We start from the raw sequence: 12,248 nt of genomic DNA on the forward strand, positions 1-12,248 counted from the left end.
GGGTTTTCCTAAACGCATGATCTAAAATCGCTAACAATCCCTCCCTTGTGGGTCTCTAATTTAGTACCTTGTTTTATATTCTTCACAATTATTTCTGCATTTATCATGCATTATGTATTGAATTCCGATTTTTTTTTTTTTGCATGCATTTGCTTTTTCAACTTATTATTGTTCTGCCTTCACTTAAATGGAATGTCACTAGAGTGAGAACCTGGTGTACCTTGGTGCCACTTTATTTCTTGATCAACTTTGGACTTTCTGACTAAAACAAAAATGAAGGCACTTATATTTCCTCACATCTTCTGACCATTTCCCGTTTTATTTCAACATTGCCACATTTTACCGAATTCATGTACTTTTCCCATTATTCTGAGGTTGCATATGTAAATTGCTTCTGTGTCATCAATAATGCTTTTATCACCATTCATCACTCATCTCTTAGCTTTTGTCAGTTGTTTTCTTCAAGGACTCAAGAATTCAATAACAGTCTTTGACCCTTTCATGTTTGGGAGTCACTGTTGCTTTTATATTTGAACAGCTTACTAAATACAATATTTGGGTCCCAATACATTTTCTTACACATTTCTTAGAACTTCATAGACGTGCCTCCATTATTGTCAGGAAAGGTGGCTTGAATTGACATTCTTTCTTCCCTTTGTCTGCTGGTAGGGTCAGAGGTTATGCTGGGGGTTTGCCCTCAGATTCATTTTTCTCCCTTCATTCTCTACCCTTCTCAGCATTGCAGGGACTGTCCCAAGCTCTCTCGTCCTCTTGCTTCTGAGTAAGTTCTGCCAATGTAGGCAGAACTAGAGGACAAAAAGAGGGAAAGTCTGGGTTTCTCCCTCCCTCTGCTTCACATGGCATTTGGTCAGAAGCTCTGTCTTTTCCTTGGATCCTGCTCCCTCCCTCCCTTCCCTCTATCTTCCCAGGTCTCTCCTGACATTTCCTCGAATAAGGCTGCCTTGTTTTCATTCGCCATTAGTTTCAAACTCTCTTTTGAAATAACTAAGGTGACCTCTATTTTCTGACTGAACCCTCACTAATTTGGGGATCATTTAACGTGGTAAATTATACCAAAATTTTCTATTTTCCGTTCTCTCCATCACCTTTCAAAGATCATAGAAGTTTTGTTTCTTTCATTGTTTTGATGTTTGTGGAGAAATATTTTGCCTCTTTAAATACTTTCGTTAAGCGTTGGGTGAAATTTCATCAGCTATCTTATCCTCCAATTCCATTGTCAGTGTTTTTACATGCTATCTTTGGAAGTTTTGGGCTTCTGAAACTGGCATAGAGAGATGTAGCCTGAGACTGCACTGGTGTCTTAAAAATTAGAGCTCATGTCCAACCATGGTAAAATTTTATCATTTTAACAGTTTTAGTTAAGATGATATTCAAGGCATCAATGAAAAAAAACATTAGGCAAGAGGCTTGTCGAAGCTTCAGAGTGACTCTATTCAAAGCTCTAGTCAATAATTTCAAGACTTTATTTTTAACTAATCTCTACAACCAACATGGGGCTTGAATTTACCCCCAAGATCAAGAATCACATGCTCCACTGACTGAGCCAGGCAGGCGCCCCTAATAGTTTTTTTAAGTTTATGTATTTTTGAGAGAGAGAGAGAGAGAGAGAGAGAGAGAGAGAAAGTGTGAGTGGGGGAAGGGCAGAGAGAATCGCAAGCAGGCTCCGCATTGTTAGTGCAGAGCCTGATGTGGGGCTTGAGTTCATGAACCGTGAGATCACGACCTGAGCTGAAATCAAGAGTTCGGCGCTCAACCGACTGAGCCACCTAGGAGCCCCCTCTAGTAACAAACTTTTAATTTAAAAAATATTTTTGAAAACATTATGCCTAAAAATTAAATACAAGTTTGAGCAAACTTAACAGAGAAAATATTTAAAATGTGTATTTCACTCACTGATTCATACAAAAATTCTGAGCAGCCACTATGTGCTGACCTTTCTAGGTTTGGGAGGTAGACAAAACACAAAAGACCCGATTTTGCCCTTGCATTCTGCCTTTCACATCCAAGGTAATAATCCTGTAACTACCTAAAAGGGATAAGGAAACGTATTGTGATGCTAACACAGCCACACAGGATGATCAAACTAAGCGATGGTACCCACCTTAAAAAAGGAAAAAGATCCTGTTTATAAAGTGCATACAATGGTGTCAAGGGCCTGTCAATCTTAAATCTTCCCACCTGTCATAAAGGCAGGCCATTCCCACACCCCAGCCATTTTCCTGTAGGATATATACACGTGGTACAGATGTTCTGTGACACATCTTAGAGTGTGGTCAAGTGTTTTCTGCCTACACCCTTGTCCTAAAAAGTCGGAACGGTTTCCTTGGATGTAAAGGCGTCATCCGAACCAAACAGGCCTGTGAAAGCATTCCTACCTTGAGGGGCCTCTAATGATTACTGGTTCCATTGATTAAACGTCTAGAGACCACATTTCACAATTAAAACAGGTACGGACTTAGGTTTTGGTAACCAATAGTAAGTTGCAGTAAAGGAAAGAAAGGAAGGTAGGGAAGAAGAAAAGAAATGAAGAAAGAGAAATGAAAAAAAGCTAGTTGCTGTTTCATGCCTATCTCCCAAGGTGTAAGGACCAAAATCAAAACCCTTGAAGAAAAAGTTTCTTTACAAATTGTAAGTTGATTTTTTCCACAGCCCTTTTTCTTAATCCCTTTCAACAAGTATTTCTGGGGTACTTCCTATGTGTCAGACACTGTTCTCTCGAAGAAAATGAATGAACAGTGACAGTGTTCTTTTAGATGGGAGGTCAGAACAGGCTTCTGTGTGTCCTTCGAGAAGAGACTGAATGGGCGGCAAGCTGTACAAGTCTCCAAGAACAGAGCTTTCCAGCCAGGTATTTTAAAAACCCTGAGGTGAGACTGCAGTGAGAGGGAGAATCTAGTGGGTATTCAGGGCCTTGAGCACAAGCTACAGGGAGAGGTTTGGACTTTGTTGTATGTGAAGTCATCGACCAGAATGATACATGCTTCTCATTTCTCTCTGGCATAGAGAACAGACTGGGTACGTGTGGTGGTGGTGGTAAGCGGAGTAGGCGATCATGCCAGCAGTCTGGTTGGTTCATAGATGATCGTGGGTTGGAACAGAGTTGTAAACATGGAGGTAATGAGCGCTCAGACCCAAAATATATTTTGGAAACCAGGTTTGATGGATTAAATACAGGGTGCTAGACAAAGGATGCTTCGTCCGTTTGGGTCTCAAGCAATGGGGAATGACGGGATCAATTACTGAAAATGGGGACACTAGGGAGTGAAGTCTGAGGCACAAGGCTTTTGTTTTGTTTTTTGTTTTTTGTTTTTTTTTGAGAATTTGCCATGTTGAGGCAAGTATCTACACTGACTGCTGTTTGGAGCTGAAGGGTTCAAGACTGGAGGTTAATGTGGATGAAACTGACCGAAGATTGGGATTCTCAGAGCCAAGGGCCAAGATGACATCACCTAGGCAGACTGTACTTTCAGGGCACTCCCAAAACTCAGAGGTCAGGAAAAAAGGGTTACAGCAAATTAGAAGAGGATCTCAAGACCTCAAAAGATTAAGCTAAATTTTTCATCACAATAGTGCAATTAAATTATATGGAAACTACTGAATCGTAGTAAAACTTTTGCAGTAATTTGGTATTTTCTTACTCAAATGCAAATTATGCATTCTAAGACTAAGACTTTCAAAAGACTGTTCTGAAATAACTGCACAATATAGTCAAAACATATTTATTACTTTGAGTGTCATTTTGTACACTTCAGTACAAATACAAGAATATAGCCATATATACAGGTATTGAAAAGAAATCCGTATATTCAAAACCCACATCTAAATACAGTAGCTTTAAGTCCTCAACTACAATAGTTCCGGTTTGCAGAATAAATTACTTTGTGCCCCCCCCCTTTGAAATAATCCCTTAAAGCTAGTTATGTTTAAACAATAGATTGTTGGAAATGGGATAACAATTCACTTTGCAAAGTTTTAAGCACCTCCTTTCCAAGGTTTCAGAAGTGTGAAATGTATATAAAATTGAGAAGATAAAACCATTCGTTTGGGTTATTAAAAGAAGCATCAGGTCTTTAAAAAGAGCTGAAGAATGGTGTTTTCAGTGTGCTTAAAATCTGGAGTCATAGTCCAAGGTTTAAAATGAAAAATTAGTCAAACTAGTTAAACAGAAAACAATGCAAAAGTAGGAAATCTGGTTCTTCAGGGTAAAGACTTCCTAACAGACTCACCTTCACAAAATACATTTTATTACGACACCAGTTTTTAAGGTTTGAATAGAAGACTGCTAATGTCCTTTTAAAATAAAAACCCTGAGGTTTCCTAGGGACTCTTTGCATTCCTATTTTCAAATTATCTGAGCCAAGGTGCCCATCAAAATGAGATACGTGTTCCAAGCCATGGCAACAGGCCGACTGTATGAAGAATATTCTTGGGTATCATGCCTATCTTAAGAAATACTCCCTGGTTATCTCAAGAAGGTTTGTAGCTGGACACAATGTATTAAACGCAATGATTGAGATAACTTACTACAGAATAATAAGTGAATCAAATATTGTAAAAATATTTCCACAAAAATTTTAATTGTTTAAAAATTCACCAGGAAATTTCATATTAGGCATCTTCTCATATATATATATATATATATATATATATATATATATATATATATATATGTGTGAGCAATTCATTTAGGGATGTAAACATTTTTTCAAAGCAAATGAATAAGGTGACATAGATCCATAAACTATTAGCAAATAAAATTCCAATTTACCTTAAACCACAAGTCAAGTTGCCATCTGACCAGGAAACATTTGCCTACTACATCACAAACTGCTCACTTCTTTCCAGGAAAGATACAGGACTCCATCAGTTAAGAGTTCTCGCTTAACATTGCCCTTTGGAGTTTCATTTACATGCACTAATCAAGCCCAGCAAATGTTAACAATCTTACAGGTATGAACATTCCATGAGGATATTATTTGACAGTCGTCTTTTCTTACATTTTTAAAAGGAAGCTCAAGTTACAACAACAACAACAAAAAATCAGTTTCCAGTAGAAGATTGTGATTCCTCTTAATTACACTGGAACATTTATGTATTTTCGAAAGTATCATCCATACTATCACTTACAGTTTACTTTTTTAAAGTTTACTGCAAGGTTTGAGCATTATCTTCTATACTTTAAATATGCTTGAAGCACAAGAGCAATTTTGGAATTTTCGTATCCCAGAATGCAACAACATGTCTAACATCACAAAATAAGCCCTTGGTGCTGGCAGTTCTGAAAGCACATAAATACATCTGCCTCAATAGGAAAAAAGTCTCTAAATCGGTTAAGATTTTTGAAATTGAAATTAAATTTTCTGCACAAAGAAACCCTTGTGATTTGATAGAATACTGGCAGTGTCATGCTAAGGCCATGTGACCAATATTTTAGAAAAGAAAAAAAAAAAAAGCCAAGGTAATTTTATAGTAGCAATAGTTTCTTTTTTTATTTTAATATACTTTAGGAAACAATATACAAAGCTGAGCTTTCCCACCATTTCCAGGTAACAGAAGGAAGCTCCAATGACACAAATTTAGCGTTTTGTGATGGCTAAGAACAGCAGTCAGCACCAGACTTGAACAGTTAGCTACAACACAAACATCCTTCAAAATGAAATGTCATAATAGCAAGACAGGTTAAACCAGGGTTTATAACAAATGACAACCACTTGGGAAGTGACTTAATCATTCTTGTTGAATTTCTTAGTTCATTAAATATCTTATACACAATTTCCTGTTAATATGCTTTAAACAAAACCTCCCTTAAGGAATTATTTCAATTAAGTATAAATATTCAACAAGAATAGTTCTGATAAAGAATCCCCAGGTAGTTCAATTTCTAGTATGCATTGACCGAAGGAAAAGAAAAATAACAATTTTTGTTTGTTTTAACATGTTTATTACAACAGATACAATTCACATCTGACTAGCTCTGTTTCCTCTTTCCCCTCCCACAACCATGTTCATTGGGCCACTTCTTTCTAGTTGAGCAATCAATGTACTTTCAGCACACATGCCCAGCAGTACTTTTAAGTCCATTCTTACAGGGTGCAAATGGATTTCAATAATTTATACAGACAAGTGGGTTATGCTCAATCACTGCAATTTTAAGCTACTGTACACGGGAATGAAAAGGTTATAGAAAAGTGCCATAGCAACAGTGCCTTAAGAAAGGAGAAAAAGAGGAGCCTTAAAAAAAAATGGATAAAATCAGATCGAGGATTTCAGAGGGAAATGGAACACACTGAGGAAATGAAAAACATTTCTCTGCAAAACAAATGGAGAAGCACTGCTCTTGATCAGGTGCAAGTGTGGAAACAGTTGTTTCATGATATTTTGTACACTGCCCATATGGTTCAAAATCGTATCCTTAGACACAGATCGCCTGGCGCTTGCACTGAATTTTTGAAAATGCAAGATTTCTGAATGATAAATTAACCCCCCAAAATTTTTTTTAAAAAAGCTAATTTTGCAGACAGGTTTACATGTAAAAGGCTAGGTATTTAGCCACCTCAGCATTGATTAGTTTTGGATGTCTAAGCTCTGTTACACATGGCTTCCCATGGCTTCACTCTACAAAACATATTTACAACGTGAAGAATACATCTACAAGAAATCTACATTTCAAGGGTTTTACAAATCAATCTTGTATCTTTCCCCTGAATTGACTCTCACAGACCCCATCCCCTTGTCATTTCCTTTGCCCAGCTTAACGGTCCAAAGTCTACTTAAATGCAGCTCAAAAATGTTAAGATCGGGCAATAGAGATTTACAGTTCCTGTACGCAAAACCATGTGCAATTATTCACATCTTCACACCATGAAGGAATTCTGATTTTTTAGCTTTTCGAGTTCCTTAATTTGTTGTCTCAAAAATAGTATCCTGAAAAATAAAAGAAGGCATTAGAACTCATGTAATTCATACAAATGTTACCAAAAACCACATTTTTAACTACAGATATTATCTTAAAAAAAGATAAAATGAGTAACCGCAGTTCAGACTAAGTAATTAAATATGGGTTTGTTAACACAAAATGACCAGTGAGTATATGATACGTATTAAAGTATTATGATGACAAAAGTTAGAATGTTCCTAGTTTCCTAAAAATTCCAATTAATTTGAATATAAAGATTAACAAAAAATTTTTTTAAGTTTGAGAGCGGGAGTGCGAGCGTGTGTGCACAAGTGGGGGGTGGGCAGAAAGGGAGAATCCCAAGCAGGCTCTGCACTGTCAGCACAGAGCCTGATGCGGGGCTTGTACTCACGAACCAGGAGATCACGACCTGAGCGGAAACCAAGAGTCGGGTGCTTAACTGACTGAGCCAGCCAGGTGCCCCGATATCAAGACCGACTTATAAAATGTACTTTGTTTACTGTATCATCAGAGACCCACACACAAGAGGCAGCGGAGATTAAATAGGAGATAAACCTAGACTGCATGACTTCTGGGCCACAATCCAGTAAGCCTAGAATTAACTAGGTGCAGGAGGCTAATCGTTTTGAAGAACAATTCCCAACATAAATACAGACCCTTAAAAACGGAGCCACGTCACAGTCCAAGTGACACATAATATTTAAAAGAAATGTTAGTAAAACACCAACTCCACGGGCAACTAGATTTCCAGGAGCTTCGTGAAACTGTTCCCCTTCTGGCCCTCTCTTCTGTGAAGTGGGCCATTTACCGCCCGTAGCAGTGGACTAGGCATGATCATAAGAGGGACGGGCTGGTATTTACCCGTGTACACTTGTGTCAACGGTTGAGGCTGCAAGTTCCTGCAAGTCAAACCGTCTATCTTACCAAGCCAAAATGAAGTCAAGCTTTGTGTCTATTAGAAGTACTTTCAGAGCAACCCTAGAGTACACAACTGTCAAGTGATATTCAAAATGTACCTCCAGATGCTTTAGTGACTGCAAGATGCGTTACTTTTCCAAGTTGAGGATAAACTCCAACTTAGTGTTTACTAAATATCTGTGGTTTCATGTTAAGAGTAACTCTACCTATAAACCAGTGACTTACACAGACAGGATGTGAAGCCATTAAAAGTTTGTCCTTCATTCTGTAATCGGCATTTAAAAAATATCTATACTATTTATTGGGATGTAGGTATCCTTACTGGAGTATGATACTAGATTAAGAAATAGGAGACAGGAAGAGTTTAAGTGAAAACAATTCAGAAAATAGATATACTTGTTGGGACAACTATAGTCTTACTGTAATTCCCAAGGGATCCGCAGATGATCCGAACACCATGTAAATAACGATTTGAAATTTCAGCTGAAACAAGCATCCTCGGAATCCCACGCTCAATTAAAGAAGAGACCCTTGGTAATCAGCTGCTGCCAACATTTCACTTTTAAAAAATATTTTTATTTTTTAAAAATCCCTGTATACTTAACATGCAGTGTTGCAACATTTCACTTCTTTTTTCTTTTTTGAGAAAGAGAAAAAGCGTGCAAGCACAAGTCGGGGAGGGACAGAAAGAGGAGAGGGAGAATCTTAAGCGAGGTCCATGCTCAATGGGGAGCCCCACTGTGAAGCTTCATCTCACAACCATGGGGATCATGACCTGAGCCGAAATCAAGAGTCGAACGCTTAGCCAACTGAGCCACCCAGGCACACAAACATTTTATTTTTTTAAAACTTACTGTACCTTACAGAGTCCTAACATAAGGGGAAAAGAAGTCTATCACAGCATTTACCATGGGTTAGAGAATTAAAATGTAGATGCCATTACCATTCACCAGGAATACTATTAAACTATAAAAATGCAGTTACAGTATTATGGAACATGATATAGCAGAAGGAACTTTAAATTTCAGAAGTGAGATGTGGTTTATATTCTTCACGTGAAGATATACAACGCTCACACAAAAATGGATTTCAGTGAAAAACTTACCTTTGCTCTCGCAAAGTTGCTTGAATTTCACATACTCGGACTAAAGATCTTAAATTTTTTAATTCAGTACAAATTTCTGACATGTGAACACTTCCCATATTATGGGCTTCTTCTCGCAATCTTGATGCCTATAGTTAAAGAAATACAAATCGTGGAAAATATGTCACAATCACATACCAAAAAAACATCAAACTGCTGAGTAGAACTTTAAACCAAGATTACAAACTAATCCTTTTATTTTTTTAAAAGTTTATCTTACTTATTGAGAGAGAAAGGGTGCGTGTGCAAGCAGGGCACGGGCAGAGAGAATCCCAAGCAGGCTCTCCATGTCGTGCTGCCACAGGCCTCGATCTCACAAAACCAGGAGATCACGACCTGAGCCAAAATCAAGAGTGGAACGCTTAACTGACTGAGCTACCCAGCCGCCCCTAATTCTTTTCCTTTAAATCCACACCTCTCTCTCTGCCCCTCCCCCACTTGTGCTCTCTCTCTTGAAAATAAACATTTAAAAAATAGTAATAAAAATAAAATTGAATTGAATTAAATTAAATTAAAAACAAGAAAACCCATCGCTAATGGTGGAAAGTACTTTTCAAAGATTTCCCCTTCAACTGCTTGAGAAAACAGTATTTCCAATTTCAGTAATGCACAGCACTAGGATAGATCTCGTGATTTGTGGTTAATAAAAAGATGCTGAGTCAGCTTGAGTAAAGTTCAGGTGTAACACTGATAAAAGGGCCTCACTGTTTTCTTGTGTCATAAGACACACAACATTATCTCTGTGAACTGAGAGAAAATTTCAGACAGTCAGTGATCTGCTCAAAGGGAGAAGCCAGTGGCAGTTACCTGCACTGTCCAAAGGTCCCTCACTACAAAGCAAAACTGTTGCCTCACTTCTAGTTGCTAGTCTATCTAGTGGAGAGAACGACGGAAGACTAACTACATGAACGGGTTCTAAATATCAGAGTGGCCAGCTGAGTGGAAAAAACACCATGGCTTTGATGTGAGCTCCATCATGATTTAACTGGGTGACCTTGATATAGAATTTATTTGGTCGTAAGGGACTCATTGGTAAAATGGGAAAACTCCTTACCTGCACCGGTTAACAGTTTTGAGAAGTGGAGAAAAATAAAGGACTCAGCACAGGTGCTAACTGCTGAGTATCTGATAACGGTAGCTGTAACAGTAATTATTTTAATAGGATAAAAAGTCACCTCATAAATACCCTATAGTTATTTATCAAATATTTTATAAAATGACTACAGACAATCTAATTAGAAATCAGTTATTTTAAAATGTAGCTTAAATTCAGTGATTTGGATTAGATTTTCTAAAAGGAGAAGTTGTATTTTCGTCACTCACCCAAAGGTAAAACATCTTCTGTGAATCATGCAACATACCTGCTTCTCTGCATGATCTGCAGGCCATCCTTGAACATGTTTTATGAGATTTTCATTGAAGTGTGCTGCTAGCGTAGGTGTTAATGAACATGTAGGTCGAGCAGATGAATTCTGTGGTACAACTGTTGCATTTGATGCATTACTACTAGAAGTATGATTTGGACCAGGTGATGGACTTCTCTGGCTACTGGAAGAGAAAACAAAGTTGAATGTGTAGTATGTTTAAAAAAGTAGGTATCCTAGAAAGTGTCAATACCTTCTACTAATTTACAGATATCCAAATTCCTAAGAAAAATTTGTTATTTGAACATCAAATAAATAGAATTTAAAATCCAAACTGTATTTATATCGTGTATTCCTCTCCACACTTTAGGGGGAAAAAAGAGCCCTTTTAACACTAATGTCAGTTAAATTTAAACTACCACTGCTCTCTAAATTTGACAACAGAAACTGTTGATTTCGTATACCAGAGACACTAATAAGAATGTTAGAAACGGTCCAGTTTTAACCGTTGTAGATACAAGGAACTGAATATTCTATTTTACATACATGTAGATAATGGAGGGGAAAAAATCTATTGCCTTTGTTTAACATCAGAACGAAATACTCAATCAGAGGGTAGATAATGTGAAGCAAAATACAGGCATTTTATTGGAGAGCAATGAAGGAGTTTAGTGGCAAAATAAGACCAAAAAAGTAACACTCTGAGTTTGGTTATCTTCTTTTAAAACTGTATGGTTTGGGCTAGGGTTTGGGGATATGGTGGTGAGAACCAAAAATTTAATCACCCAAGTTGATTTCCTACCTGCTTCACCAGACTTGGCTCTGAATGAATTTCAGTTATTTCCAAAAACTAAATCTCCCAAAGGATGAAGAGTTTTCATCACTGAGGATATTTAAAATAATACTGCCGCCTCTAAAGACAATTTAAAAGAAGAGTTTCCCAAAAATGTTCTGAGCAATGGCAACATTGCTGGAGTAAGAAGACAGCTTCCCAAGGTGATTATTTTGAAGGGAACAACTCTCATTTGGATGTATAAGTTCTGAAATGCTTGTTTAGAAAACAACAATAAAAACAACAGTTGAATTATTTTGCCACCTCATAGCAAGAAATAAAAATAGGAAAATCAATCAAATGAAAATCATTTAAAGTTGTATTTGTTAATTAACAAAGAAAGTGACAACACAACACAGCCCTATCTGACAAGCAATCCACATAGGGGTCAGAGTTAAAGCTATCAGGAAAACCTGACACAGACCAGTTGGGAAATAAATACTGGCCCGAGTCTTAGATGTAACATTTTTGGCTTCGTCAATACACTCAAAATCTAAAACTGCTATGAGGTTAAAAATGATGTCATTTCCAACAAGTAAAGTATTATACACTCATGTGCCCTCTTTATACAAGTATCACATATTGTTAATCCCATCATATTCCACTAAGTAAAATTCTAAAGAAAGGAATCACTTTCTTCAAGAATAACCCAGCTTCAATACTAGAGATAAATCACCTAGTTGTAATAAGATTTCCCTTTATAAATCTTATAATGCACAAAACAACGGCTATCCATGGATTCTTCCAAGATCAAGTTCTATTACACATATATATTTATAATATTCAAACAATGCAGCATGCAATATTAAGGAAAAAATGTTTCAACACCTATCAACTTACTTTGAGCGCTGAAGACTTCGAGGAGAGACAGGTTCATGACCTTGCTGCTTGTCAGCAGTTACAGGCTGCTGTGTGGCCGATTGTGAAACCGGTCCTTGCTTAACTACTGGAGTACTAACCTGAAATGTCAAAATCTGGTGAGATATCCTTCTATCACATAAGACAAATACCATGGAAACTAAATAAAAGCAAAAGTACTATCAACGAAAAGTA

General features: G+C 37.3%; 1 protein-coding gene across 4 annotated transcripts in view; it reads right to left on the reverse strand.

Moving 5' to 3' along the window:
- Positions 1-3,724: 3,724 nt before the first annotated feature.
- The window catches only part of WAC (WW domain containing adaptor with coiled-coil), an 86,650-nt gene continuing 78,126 nt past the window's right edge, over positions 3,725-12,248 (reverse strand). For all 4 annotated transcript variants that reach the window (XM_053895459.1, XM_053895457.1, XM_053895460.1 and 1 more), the window contains exons 11-14: positions 12,036-12,154; positions 10,361-10,547; positions 8,961-9,088; positions 3,725-6,945 (exon numbers count right to left, since the gene is read on the reverse strand). In XM_053895459.1, coding sequence (XP_053751434.1) covers positions 6,876-6,945; positions 8,961-9,088; positions 10,361-10,547; positions 12,036-12,154 — 504 coding nt within the window. In that variant the 3' untranslated portion in view covers positions 3,725-6,875. The remainder of the gene's footprint in view (positions 6,946-8,960; positions 9,089-10,360; positions 10,548-12,035; positions 12,155-12,248) is intronic.

The sequence above is a fragment of the Panthera pardus genome, unplaced genomic scaffold, assembly GCF_024362965.1.
Source record: "Panthera pardus isolate Hobbes unplaced genomic scaffold, ASM2436296v1 HiC_scaffold_6, whole genome shotgun sequence".
Classification (NCBI taxonomy): domain Eukaryota; kingdom Metazoa; phylum Chordata; class Mammalia; order Carnivora; family Felidae; genus Panthera; species Panthera pardus.